The sequence below is a fragment of the Somniosus microcephalus genome, chromosome 18 (genome assembly GCF_052327205.1).
Source record: "Somniosus microcephalus isolate GS21.2 chromosome 18, FLI_Smic_1.0, whole genome shotgun sequence".
Lineage (NCBI taxonomy): Eukaryota > Metazoa > Chordata > Chondrichthyes > Squaliformes > Somniosidae > Somniosus > Somniosus microcephalus.
Window position 1 is genome coordinate 32,016,422 of NC_141004.1, and position 14,697 is coordinate 32,031,118.

Consider the following 14,697-nt stretch of genomic DNA (forward strand, 5'->3'; position numbering starts at 1 on the left):
ATAATAATGCTGTACATTTATTCATGGTGCACTGAGCATTAAAGGAAATAAAAGACTGGTTCAATTTATGGAGATGTTGTTTACATGTTGGTTATATTTGGGGTGCCGTGTTACAGATTCTTTCTCAGGATTTTATTGCAGTAGGAGTAAAATAATTTACTAAGTTGTAATGCATAATAAAAATGGTGTATATTCTATAAAGAATTTATCATGTTTTAACTTCTAAGAAAAAAGGTAAATGGAACAGACTTTGGGGTAGAGTTTCCGCTAGGGCGCAATTCACCTGAAATCGGCAAATCAGCGCAAAAGATCGAGGAATTTCAAGCGCAAGTTACATCCAGCGCAAATCGAGTTTCCGCGATCTTTTGCGCTGGTTTAAAAAACATTACACTGGAAGCCGGCCCCGCCCACAAAATTGGCCACGCCCCCAGACCGAATTAATCACCATGGCGAGTCTCCGCTAATTGCGCCCTTTTGCAGAAAGATCAGTTGTAGCCTAGCTGCACAAATAAGACATGTTGGCCTAGAAATTAGGTTTGCCTCCGCCAGGGCTTTTGCGCCCGCGATAATTGCCGCTGCGCCCGCCAAAAATTCAGCTGCCCCGCGCCCAGACGGCTGTGGGCGCTAATGGAGGGTTTCAGCGCCTCGCTATGGGCGCTGAATGCAGGTTTGCGGCGCTAATCCCCCGCTGCGGCACCCGATGCGGTGCGGCAGGCTGGGGTACTGCAGGCCTCCTCCTTCTGTTAAGGAGGAGCTGCCTGCAGCCGACCGCTGACTGGTCGAATCGCCCGACAAATGAGCCCGGCACCTTGGAGAAGTGCCGGGCTCGCGGGCCACACGCATCAGTGCCGCGGGGGGGTGGTGGAGGAGTCCGGGGAGGGAGGTGCGGGCAGGCGGCCGCCGGGAAAGCGGCCGGCCGCCGCTCCACCTTAATGCGCCGGCGCTACGTGCTGCAACATCCCGTTGAACAATCGTTGGTTGCGGCTGCCACGGGCGAGGCGGCCGCAACTGAATTTGGGTGTCCGGCCGCGTTGCCACGGCAACCGGGACGCTGCGCACACCGATGACGTCATCGGTGCCGGCGCAGCGCTACCGGCTAACGCCGATGGTAGGGCCCAACGCAATTTCGATCGCGGCTATAATTCCGGCGCAAGGCCCTCTAACGCCTCTAATTGGGCGCTAACCCCACCGAATTTCTAGGCCGTCATTTCTGCACTCCCATATAGCAGGCCATGCAATTGCAACTACAAAATTGACTGTTCTGAGTTCATCTCTCAAGCACTCTATATGAATTTCCTTAATATGAAGCCAGATTTTGATGTTCAAATTCAATCTTATAGAAGTATGCCCGTTGAACATAGCTAAAGGTTACATTTAAAATGGGCTGGGCCTTGACCTCTCAGTTACATCCAAATGTGTTGGTTTGAGTAGCTCATAAAAATCCCTGTTTGAAGGACATTCATGCCCATAAGCCTTGAAGATAGCCAAATTGACTGCTAGGTTTCTACAATCATGGTCCATATGTAACTGTGTTGCTGTCCCATTTATGTGCGACCAGTGACTGCCGAATCAATAATATGCTCACTAAGGAATTAGAGGGGTAGATTTTCATCTTCACTGCCTGGGTGGCAATCAGATGGCACAATCGCCCACCCTTTGTAGAACCCGTCTGATTTTCATTCCATTGATTGAAATCGATGGGTTGAAAATCAGGCGGGATCTATAAAAGATGGGCGATCCACTAACCACCCAGGCGGTGAAGATGAAAATACACCCCATAGCTTATAATGTCCAGAATTAATGACAACAGAAAATCTTTGATAAATCATTAAAAATGCTGAGTGCAATTTTGCTTCTGTGCCACTTCTGAAGATAGATTTGAAACGTGGCAGCAGCTGTTACACCATATGGATGGGAATCAGATATGGGTGAAGGTTGGTTCAAAAATAAATATTTGAAACAGCAGCCTTTGAAGACACAGCAGCTTGACCTTTGCCCATTCATTAGCTGAAACCCATTTTTGACTGTATCCAAAAACTGGCATATATACTCAGTGTGAAACATCATAGCTCACAAATAAATTAAGACACAACTAAATTGACAGGGCAATTGCCAAAACAATGCCGCACATACAACTCTTGCTGCATTCACAATACAAAGTGCGGTGGTATCTCTATGCATTGCGTATTCTTCAAAATGGGATTTACACGTCTAAATGTGTAGGTTTATCTGACTGAATCGAGGCAAGTAATATTTATATTCATACATGCATCCATTCATTTTTATGAAGTAAGAAAGACCTTTTTATAGATGCTTTATTATGTTCCGAAGCACTTCACAATTAATAAATTACTTTTGAAGTGCACTTACCGTAGGCAAATGCAGCAGCTATGTTATGCACAGCAAGATCCAACAAATATATGAATAACAAGGGTTTCCAAATAGCAAATGAGGTGAATGACCAGTTAATCTATGTTTTGTGATGGTTGAGAACTCAGTACTCTTCTTCAAATATTGCAAAGAAACCTTTACATCCACAGGAACAGGTAGATGAAAAGACAGCATTTCTCACAATGCAGCACTCCCTCAGTACTGAACAGAAGTATCATCCTAACAAGTATGTTCAAGTCCCGGACTGGGGTTTGAACCCACTACCTTATAATGTGCACTGCCAGTGGCAGAGCCTTATAAAGTTGAGGAAGTAAATATGCAGTATTCACCTCAAACATTTAACCCAACTCTTTCCTCCCTTGTAGCTCTTGGAAATTAGGTACCGATTTCCACAGTTGGTCAGCAACATGTAATAACAAGCATTATTTTTGACAATTTGTATCAGTTAGTTTTCAGAATTTATTGACAAATTGGACAATTCTTCTCATTTTGCTAGCTAAATAGTGCTTAAACTTTCCAACATCAGAACATTGCCTAATAGTGACTCAATAAGAAAACTAGTTGATAAAATAGTTAATGACAGATATAATGACTTAATGTTAATTGGACAAAAGTGACTGCCTTGTGCCCGCAGCACCTTACAACATCAACAAGCATTTACTTCTTGCTAAACCCAAATTACTTCAGCTATTGTTCTTAATGAGTTTCATATGATTTTGCATACAGTGAGGTTATCTTGTATCGTATGTAACTTTTAGGCATTCTTGATTTGAATATCACTGAAGGAATAGAGCAGACTATTGCCCGTCTTTGAATGTTATATTCTATTAATTTGCATGTGTTGTTAAGCAATATACTTTTACCTGCATAGTTTTGTTTTGTACTGTGTGTTTAATGTGGAACATTTCTCATTTATTTCAGTCGGACTACTACTATGAATACACCGAGTGTGACAGCCTTGGCTCTAGGTGGAGAGTAGCTGTGCCTCACACCCCAGGGACCTGCATAGGACTGCCAGACCCAGTCAAGGGCACAGAGTGCTGTAAGCCACTTGTCAAATTAGAATTTCAGTTTGGACATTTGTATATTTAAACAAAAAAATACCCACAGGCATATGCTGTACTTGCCATGAAGTGTTTCACATCCAGACTTGTGTTTTGCAAATAAAAAATACCAGTAACATGACAGAGCAATCTTACATTTTGCTCTTTGGTGCATAGAATAAGCACATGAATAAGTCTTTTAATACTCATATAGAATATGATAAATTGGTAAATTGCTAATTTTCTAATATGAGAAATATAACTGATAAGGTTGATTTAACATCCTGATCAAGATGCTGTCCAAAACCAGTGGAGCCATTGCTCTTTACTCATCTCCATATGGATCTTGTAATCTTCACAAAGAGCAGATGTCACCTATCCAAAGTTTTACATATTGATCATTGCTGCAAAGGGAGCAGTTGTAGTAATGGTACTGTCTTTACACTGGTAGTCAAATGGTAATGATCTGGATTACAACTAATCGCAGCTTGGCTAACACCTGGTTTGTGGTGGTGCGTTTCATTTACTCACTATAAAGACTGGTCTCTACAGGCTTAGGTCTAAAGCAGGATATCACTTTGGAAATACAGGAACCATTCACCTGTTTACTGATTGACATAGTCCAGCAACAGCATAATTGGATTGAAAAGTGCGACAGTGACAACTCTTCTTGTGACTGGTATTCTATTAATTGCACTCCCGGTATTATTTTTATATATTATAGTTGTGTAAGGTGATGGACTTTCCTCCATATCTATGGCCGTAATTTTCCGGGGTGGTTGCGGACGCACTGATATTTTTGGGAGCGGGTCGGGACCCGCCGTCACCCTGCCCCCATGCGCCTTTCCCTCAGGCGCATTTGCCGGTGCAGCAGTGACTCGACTGGCAGAGGCGGGTGACCTAATTGAAATCATTAACAGGTAGTTGTCAGACAGTTAAGTGCCATTTTCCCCCTACATTTTAAATTTACCTGGATGGCCACAGGAACCACGCTGCTTGGAAACCACGTCTGTCAACCTGAGGCGGGAGTTGAGTGGCCATTGCGCCAGCTGATTATTTGACAGCATGAAATATACTATAAAAGCTCCCACCTGACAGCTGATCACTTTCCTCAGGCAGAAGCTGTTTCTCACTGCATTTGCAACACAGATTGAGCTTTCTGCAGGCTGAAAGACTTTCCAGCAAAGACTCCATCCAGTGTCACCTCATTGTAAGAACCTCTCTCACCATTGACAGATTGCTTCTGTCATCTCTACTTGACCTGCCATCTATTCCATCAGCATGGGTGCCATTTATACTGTCTCACTTTGGTCCTCAGAATCTGACCACGATGTGCCCCAACACCAACAGCACCACCAACAGCACCACCAACCTTCTCCGCAATCACCTGATGGTGCACAGGACAGAGGGCATCAGCACCCGAGCACATTGCTGCCCGGGAGTCCAGGGATGGCCTCATCATGGCCAGATTTACTTAACTTGATGCTGTACAGCCACATGATGTGCCAGGCTGGCACCACCCCACACCAACACCATAAAGCATCCTTACAATGCCCAAGCCATTCCTTTCACACTCACCACCATTGCGGGGGGTACCGTTATGCCTCACCATTCACTGCAACTCACTAAGCCACTTCCAAAGGTGCACACAAATCTGTCCAAGAGCGGAAAGTGGTGAAAGTCGGGATTTTTATGTTTGACAGCACATTAACGGAAACTTTACATAAACATCGGATATAACACCCAAGTGGCTACTCTTGTGAATCTACTTGTGTGTCATCTTTCTCTTCCGCGTGCTTCTACCAGATGCTAGCCCTGTGGCTTCAGCAGAGGTGGAGGCAGCCTGCTCACTTCCCTGCTGCCAAGGAGCTGGAGAGCACCTTGCTGCACATCAGTGGGGCCATGAGGAATCATGTCTATGCTGACATCCCTCCTAGAGAGGAGGTGTATGAGCCTCTGCCATCTATTCTCCATACATAGTCATCTATCTTCCATAGATAGCCATCTATTCTCCATCAAGACCATGTGCTCCTCTGAGTGGCGCATTAGCTGTTCCATGTAGGTGGCCATCCAATCCATGGAGGAGCCTACAGTCGCCACCACCTGCGACACGGTGGTGCTCATGTTGGAGATGGACTCCTCCATTCTCTGAACGTTTGCAGACATTGCGCTCACAAAACCTGTCAGAGCCCCCTGCTCTTCTTCCTGCACCTCCAGGATCGCCCTCTTTCTGGATGGCCGCCAAGATTCAGCATCTGCATGCAGCTGAGCAGAGCTAGGAGCGTCCTGCGCCCTCCGGCGAGGACTCTCCATTGCTGTCCCTGTCTCCACCATCTGTTCTTGCTCATTTGTGAGTTGTGAGACATCAGGTGACAACACTACTCTATCTCGCGTGGGACCCACTCAGGTGTGCGTATCTGCACTGATGCTGGGTGTGCTTATGTCTGGTGACGGTGCGCCCTCAGGCTGGAGGCTCCCCTGAGGAGTCGTTCTCCTCTTCTTCCTGGACAGTGGGAGGGGTGGGGGATGTTCTTTACGGACCTGTGGGAGAGTGAAGAGATGTCATATGAAGAATGGGTACAGATACCATTATGCACATGATGACCATTCACTGGCTGCTGACATCAGTCCCCATATGAGTGACTGATGTATGCCATGTAGCTGTATGATATATAATTCTGTCACCAGATTGTTGAGATGTCCCCCTCTCTCTGTCTCCCACCTCCAGCTGCCCGGCAACTCCAGATATTTCTAAAACAGCCTCCTCTGCAGTTGTAAGGTTTGCAAATGATGGAGGGCCACCTCCAGTTCTCCCCCTCTCCCTCTCTTTTCCTGCAAGAAGCAAAAGAAGAGAAAGTTGAGTGAGAGTGATGGAATGAGTGTAAGGAACGGATGGGTTACATCTTTAGAGGGAGACTATGATGGAGTGGGGTGCCAGAGCCAAGTGGCCTCCTTGTATGTTGTTAATTGGTATGATTGCACTAGGATGAGGGTAAGTGTGAGGGGTGGCTAGTGAGATGGGGATGTGATAATATATAGAAATAGAGGGATGGGTGGAGGTGCAAGGTAAGTTGGTGTGAGTAAGGATGTGCAGGAGTAGGGTAGGAAAGGCAGAGTGATGTGGATGTGATGAGAGGCACAGCAGGATGAAGGTGAGTGTGGCTTTGTACTCAGGTTTCCTGATCTAATGAGATCATTGAAACATTTGCGGCACTGCACCCAGGTCCTCCTGACCACATCCCTGCTGGTGACCTCCTCTGCAACCTCTAACCAGGCTGTTTTGGTCTCCTGGAAATGTCTCTTCCACCCATTGGAAAGGAAGGGGACCTCCCTGCGTGCTCTGATGGAGGGAGTCATCGGAGAATCTGGGTGCAGCCCTCTACCTCTGTGCAATCATTGTCAATGTTTGCAGCACTTCAATGCTGTAGTACACTAACAGTACTATGTTACATTAACATTCAAATGTAATGTGGCCATTTAAAGATTCCGGCTGAAAATGCGTCATGAATGACGTCACCAAACCCGCACCATTTAATTGGGCTGGGTAACGCGCAGAGTGGGCTTAATAGGCCCTATTAATGTAAAGTCATTCTGTGGAGCGGGATGGAGCCAGCAAAGGGGTCGCGACCTGCCATGGCCTCCACCCAGACCGGACCTGCCCATGTAGGGAAAATTCTGACCTATGTATCACATCGCTTGCTTTCAATGAACTGGATTAGGAATTTAGTTGGGGAAACATAAACAGTTGTGTTTGTGCAAATTCTAACTCATTGTGCAGTTAAAATCAGGCTAATTTATAATTAAACAGTAACTATATCTTTTTCTCTTGATCCATGTTAATTTACATATGAGTTTAAGGTAACTCATCATGAATAACAAATAACAAATGCCAAGATTTAAATTTGATCTATTTGATATGAAAAAGACCAGGTAAATAAAATTCTCTCATGCATTATTTCCCAATAAGTCATGTGTTTGACATCTATCTGGTCCTATTAAATACCAAATTTATTTTGAATATCCATTTTTAAAAAGAGATAGAAAGGAAAAAAACACCTTATGACAGCCTGTCCTGTCATTTTAACATCCAAAGATACAAGTCAGCACCTTCATGGGAGGTGCGGAGAAACTAGACAAAGGGAAAGATTTTTCAAACTGTAGAAAACTACAAAAAATGTTGCATTTCATTGCAGCAAAAAAATAAATATATCCCCAGGGTTTCTTTTTAAACCTCTTCAGGGGTTTATGTATATTGCCTTTAATAACCTTTATTAGAGAAAAACATTTAAGTACAATGTAGTTGTAAGAAGTTGTGAGGGGTGTATATGCCATAGACCTCCAGTAAAGCGATAACAGTAATGTAACTTTCCTTTATGTTTTATAAATACCTTAACTTCTTTTTCATAATTGGTTGGAGATTGCAAGTTTGCCATGTGCTTTGATGAAACTGGAGTAAGAAAATCATTACAGCTAAAGAGAAACTATATTTGCGACTGTGATAATCTTGTATCATAGAATCATAGAATGGTTACAGCACAGAAGGAGGCCATTCAGCCCGTCGAGCCCGTGCCGGCTCTCTGCAAGAGCACTTCAGCTAGTCCCACCCCCCACCCTTTCCCCGTAGCCCTGCAAAAAATTTTCCTTCAGGTACTTATCCAATTTCCTTTTGAAAGCCATGATTGAGTCTGCCTCCACCAACCTTTCAGGCAGTGCATTCCAGATCCTAACCACTCGCTGCGTAAAAAAGTTTTTCCTCATGTCCCCTTTGGTTCTTCTGCCAATCACCTTAAATCTGTGTGCTCTGGTTCTTGACCCTTCTTGACAGTTTCTCTCGACCTACTCTGTTTGGACCCCTCAAGATTTTGAGTAATTATTATGAGATTACTTTGCAAGAAGACAAATTGGCTGTTTGTTTGACTGTAGGCAATTGATTTTAATGAGTCATTGGCAGGAGATGCAAAAGGACTTTAGAAATAACCTCATGTTCAGGTTTTCTATTTCTATTTTCCCCTGTTTACTTAAAAATCTTTCAAATTACTTGTGCTTAATTTGTTGGAATGATTTTCATTTGTTGCTTTCCTTGTTGGTAATGATATTGTACATCATTTGATCAACTCCAAAAAGATTTTAGGCTGGGGTCGGGGCTATGTTAATGAGCGACAGAGGGTTTCAGCAGATATACCTTGGGAGTGGCGCAAGTGATCGAGAAAATTTGTGCATAGCAATGTTTCAGTGTAAAACGAGCGTAAATCAGTTCAGTGCGAATTTCTTCTGAAAAAATCCCAGTGTCACGCCACTCTTACACCATAGTTATGCCGAAACATTCCAGGAAATTCCAGGCTAATGGCCTGAAATTTCATGGACTGGTGGAACAGTCAATTTACACCAAAATCTATGCCCATTTTTGCAAATGGGTACTTAAGCCAAAATTTCCTGCCACTCTCCATTAGCATATGCCAGAATGTAAAAACCAGCAGAAACCAAAGGAAATCAGCATAAACAACCAGGGCCTAAGGAAACCGCGAACTTACGCCATATTCCTTCTTTAAGTCCCCCTTTATGTATGAAAGTTAAAGTTTGAAGCCATCAAGCCATCATTTATGCACATTAGGCCCAGCACATTTAAGAAAATGTAAAAGTGATCCAACCATGGCTAACAAAAGAAATTAAAGCTAATAGTAAGTCAAAGGAGGAAGCTTATAAAGTTGCCAGAAAAAGCAGTCAGCCTGAGGATTGGGATCTTTTTAGAAATCAGCAAAGGGGGACCAAGAAATTGATAAAGAAAGGGAAAATGGAATATGAGGACAAACTAGCGAAAAATATAAAAACGGATTGTAAAAGCTTCTATAGATATGTGAAAAGGAAAAGACTGGCGAAGGTAAATGTAGGTCCTTTACAGTCAGAGATGGGAGAATTTATAATGGGGAATGAGGAAATGGCAGAGAAATTAAATAAATACTTTGTTTCTGTCTTCACGGAGGAAGACACAAAAAAACTCCCAGAAATATGAGAAAACCAAGGGTGTGGCAAGAATGAGGAATTTAAAGAAATTATTATTAGTAAAAAAAAAAGGACTAGCAAAATTAATGGGACTAAAAGTTGATAAATCCCAAGGACCGGATGACCTACATCAGAGGGTTTTGAAAGAGGTGGCCATTGGGATAGTGGACGCATTGGTTGTCATCTTCCAAAATTCTATAGATTCTGGAACAGTTCCTGCAGATTGGAGGATAGCAAATGTAATCCCGCTATTTAAGAAAGGAGGGAGAGAGAAAATGGAGAACTACAGATCTGTTAGCCTCACATCGGTATTTGGGAAAATACTGGAATCTATTATAAAGGATGCAATAACTGGGCACTTAGAAACTAATAGTAAGATTGGGCAGAGTCAACATGGATTTATGAAAGGGAAATCCTGTTTGACAAACCTATTGGAATTCTTTGAGGATGTAACTAGTGGAGTAGACAAAGGGGAACCGGTAGATGTGGTGTATTTGGATTTTCAGAAGGCCTTCGATAAGATCCCACTCAAGAGGTTGGTGAACAAAATTAGGGGACATGGAACTGGGGGTAATATACTAGCATGGATTGAGAATTGGTTAACAGACAGAAAACAAAGAGTAGGGATAAACGGGTCTTTTTCAGGATGGCAGGCTGTGACTAGTGGGGTACCGCAAGGATCAGTGCTTGGGCCCCAGCTATTCACAATCTATATCAATGATTTGGATGAGGGGACTAAATGTAAAATTTCCAAATTTGCTGATGATACAAAGCTAGGTGGCAGTGGCAGTTGTGAAGAGGCTTCAAGGGGATCTCGACAGGCTCAGTGAGTGGGCAAGAACATGGCAGATGGAAAATAATGTGGATAAATGTGAAGTTATCCACTTTGGCAGAAAAAACAGAAAGGCAGAGTATTTCCTAAATGGTGAAAGATTGGGGAATGCAGATGCTCAAAGGGACCTGGGTGTCCTTGTACAAGAGTCACTGAAAGTGAATGTGCAGATGCAGCAAGCCATTAGGAAGGCAAATGGTATGCTGGCCTTCATTACAAGAGGATTTGAGTACAGGAGTAAAGAAGTCTTACTCCAATTATATAGGCCCTTGATGAGACCACACCTGGAGTACTGTGTGCAATTTTGGTCTCCTTACCTAAGGAAGGATATACTTGCCATAGAGGGAGTGCAACAAAGGTTCACAAGATCGATTCCTGGGATGGCGGGACTGTCGTATGAGAAGAGATTGAGTAAACTAGGCCTGTATTCTCTTGAAATCAGAAGAATGAGAGGGGATCTCATTGAAGCATATAAAATTATTACAGGGCTTGATAGGGTGGATGCTGGGAAAATGTTTCCCTTGGCTGGGGAGTCTAGAACCAGGGGCCACAGCCTCAAGATAAAGGGTAGGCCATTCAGGACTGAGATGAGAAGAAATTTCTTCACACAGAGGGTGGTGTATCTTTGGAATTCTCTACCCCAGAGGGCTGTGGAGGTTCAGTCATTGGGTATATTCAAAACAGAAGTCAATAGATTTCTGACTAGTAAGGGCATCAAGGGATATGGCGATAGGGCCGGTGAATGGAGTTGAGGCGGAAGATCAGCCGTGATCTCATTGAATGGCGGAGCAGGCTCGAAGGGCCGAATGGCCTACTCCTGCTCCTATTTCTTATGTTCTTATGTAATGGTGTGTGCTTTATAATTTTTAATGTAGTGCATTCTGATCCCATAAAATGCATTCAAAGGTACCAAAAAATACAATGCAGCTCTCAGTTAGGACAAATAATAATCAAAAAGCTGGCGTAAATGCAGGAAATTTCCATTCTCTGGCCTTTTGCATGGAGGTGCAGCTATGTTAATGACTGGCAGACGGTTTTGGCAGACATTTTGCCGAATCAGCACAAAAGATCAAGAAAATTTGGGCGTAGCGTAAAGACCGCGTAAGTCACCTATGTGCAAATTTTCTCAATGTTTTGCACTGAAAATTGGCATTACCACATGCCGTTGTTTTGGTGTAAGTTTCCAGGTTACTCCAGGCCTAATAGATGAATGTGCAAAAGCTTTTGTCTTAGTCAATATTTAATTATGATAACTGAATGCAAGTAAGTTGAAAACACATCATATATTTGTGTGCGTTTTGACTATATTAGCAAATCTTGCCCAATTTTTCTAATGTTGACTTTGTATATTTTTTATAGCTTTTTCCTGTGGAGCTGGTGAGTTCTTAGACATGAGGAACCAATCATGCAAAGAATGTACTGCTGGTACTTACTCTCTCGGCACTGGCATTGAGTTCAATGAGTGGGATAGGCTGCCGTCAGGATTTGTTAACACAGGGACATCTCTAGACACATCAGACGACAACGGCTCAACTGAGAATTGCACCATGTAGGTACATCTGTGTATAGACTAACAACAGCCGTTAGCAAATTACAGAGAGAACTGATAGCTCCCTCCTGAGCTGTTTAAGATTTGTTTATTGCAATCTTTGGTTACAATATATTGCCATACATTACATTATATTATATCGTTACATTGTTACAGTTAGATACACAAGGTGGATTGTATATGTTACTGTGTGATAACAAATGAGTCTTGCAGTGTGTAAAATACTTTAAAACAATAACCCTATCAATTAGTCAAAGTTTCATCGGGCTTGATGTTCAATCACTTGTTACACTTAAAAGGAGCAATTTTCAGAACGCATGCTCCTAGCATGGAGCCACACCTACTGGGGACACATATTGGGAAATCACAGACACAAGCCCCATGATTTTCCATCGGTTAAATGTTTCCACTCTTTCTTGATGTATTTTTACTCTTGTGTAACCCTAGGGAAATATGGGAAAGCCACAGAAGAAATAGAGGAAAAATTAATAATCTATGGAAAAAGTTTCATCATGAACTCGGAGTACTATAGCATGATGTCCTTTGCTAAAAGCTGCCAGCAATGATTTATAAATCATGCTGAATATCGAAAGACTTTGACCAGCACGGCGGAGACGGAGAAACTGGGAGAATGGAATAGAGTCCTTACAGGAAGCGGGGTGGGAGGAAGTGTAGTCCTGGTAGCTGTGGGAGTCAGTGGGCTTGTAGTGAATATTGGTCGATAACCTATCCCCAGAGATGGAGACTGAGAAGTCGAGGAAGGGAAGGGAAGAGTCAGAGATGGAGCATGTGAAGGTGAGGGAAGGGTGGAAATTGGAGGCAAAGTGAATGAAATTGTCAAGTTCGGGGCGAGAGCAGGAAACGGCACCAATGTATCGGAAAAAGAGGTGAGGGAGGGGACCCAAGTAGGACTGGAACAAAGATTGTTCCACATAGCCCACGAAAAGGCCGGCATAGCTAGGACCCATGCGGGTACCATGGCAACACCTTTGATTTGGAGGAAATGAGTGGAGTTAAAGGAGAAGTTGTTCAAACTAACCAGTTCAGATTAAAATTAAGTGTAGTTCATCCCTCAATTAGGAGAGTTACAAGTTACTGAGTGAATGAATTAACCCTTTCTTGCTGAATCATGAAAAGAGATATCAGATCAGCCATGATCTCACTGAATGGCGGGACAGGCTCAAGGGGCTAAATAGCCTACTCCTGTTCCTATGTTCCTATCAGACAGTCGGCCATACACTAAAAGTCTGCTTATTGGTTCCAGCTAAATATGTGAAAAAGGAAAATTTACAAAAGTATGGGGAAAGCACAGGATTACAAGCCTCATCCCTCACTCAGCTGAGTTCCAATCTCGGACACATTCCGTGAGGAGGCATTATGGGGAAGCCAAGTATCTTCGTGTAAGGGGAAGAAAATTGTATGGGTGTCTCTACTCAGCGATCCTCACAACTCTGCTGATAGTTGGCTATGAGTGGCTGAGCCACACAGACTGAAAAGATTTGGGGGGAGAAATTCAGTATCGCCCCGTTTGGGGCGCAATTATCGGCCGGGCACAAAGTTTAGCGCCTGCCACTAATTATCGCCTTAGACTGCAAACTTGGCTTCTATCGCCCCTGGAGGTGACTGGAGTGCTAATTCAGGCGCTACACACCTCTCTTAAGGCGTTAACGCCGAGGAGCGAGGCGCTACCTCACGGCGCTGGCGAAACTCATGTGATGTCAGTCAGCAATGGAACACAGACACACTGGCGCTGGCCAGTTCTTAAAGGGGAGGGTCGATTTGCTCTCCATCCACACCCTGCTCATTGCAGCCTTGAATCTCGGCCTGGAGAGACCTGTACATCAAATCTGCTGGAAAGAACAATGGAGGTGCCCAGGGAAAGAGCTCAGCGTGCAGCCCCCATAGTCTCTTCTAAATCGATGCAAGGAAGGTCAAATCAAAATGACCCTGCAAAGTGCTGCTCAGTACCCAAAACTCCTTCACACAGCGTTGAATTTCTCCAGAAGTGTCTCTCTCTCTCTCAGAATGTGTGGTGCAAAAATGTCGCCGACAAAAAAGGCAGGAAGCAGTCGGCTTTAAATAGCGCTCCCCCAGTCCCTTCCCGACTGCAAAACGCTCCCCTCAATCTGTCATTGCTAGCGGTAGGCGGTAAGGCAGGGGGCGCCACTCAATATCCAGTCCGGGGCACTACCGGGGTGTTGCACGCTCGACTGACATCATGATCTGTGGGCGCAGGAGATCGTGGTGGTAGTGTTTAGCGCCACCGCAAAAGGTCTGGTCAATTTTGCGAGCGGCGCAAACATCGCTGCGCCCGGGCGCTAGTTGCTTGGCGCTAACGGGAGGCGCAAAGCAACTGAATTATTCCCCCTTGATGTTTAATCCCATAGCTTATCTCAACTGGTGCAGTGGTGGACAAGTTACAACTGGTAGCCCTGGGTTAGAATTAGCCTGGGGATCATAGTCCTGATTGCTATCCACTGACCTTTGCTGGAATGCATGGGTTTGGATATCAGCTCAGGAAACAATTAGATTTGGGTGTGATGCTATCTACAGCTGAATAGCCAGCTGACATTGTTAAAACTCACTCGTGGATAATGGCCATTCGAGTAAGATACTGAAGGGTGACCACCCCCCTGCATGGAGTCAACGCCTTTAGTGGTGGGGGGGGGGGAGGGAAGAAGTTTGACGAGAAAAGAGGAACAAGTATATTTTAAACAGTACGTACATGCCCATGCCATCAAAAAAATTAAGTATAGTGCAAGAAACCCTGTGTTTCTGAGCAGAGAGACATAGGCAGAGGATAACGTTGCACCTGCCTTAGGAGTAAGTGCTCCTGTTAGTTTTCTCATTTGCTCCTTTATCTTTAGCAATAGTTGCAATTT

At 44.0% G+C, this 14,697-nt stretch overlaps 1 protein-coding gene across 2 annotated transcripts in view; it reads left to right on the top strand.

The window, feature by feature from the left end:
* elapor1 (endosome-lysosome associated apoptosis and autophagy regulator 1) overlaps positions 1–14,697 on the top strand; it is a 143,731-nt gene that overhangs the window by 35,879 nt on the left and 93,155 nt on the right. For both annotated transcript variants that reach the window (XM_086011319.1, XM_086011318.1), the window contains exons 2-3: positions 3,313–3,433; positions 11,626–11,815. In XM_086011319.1, the coding sequence (XP_085867445.1) occupies positions 3,313–3,433; positions 11,626–11,815 (311 nt within the window). The remainder of the gene's footprint in view (positions 1–3,312; positions 3,434–11,625; positions 11,816–14,697) is intronic.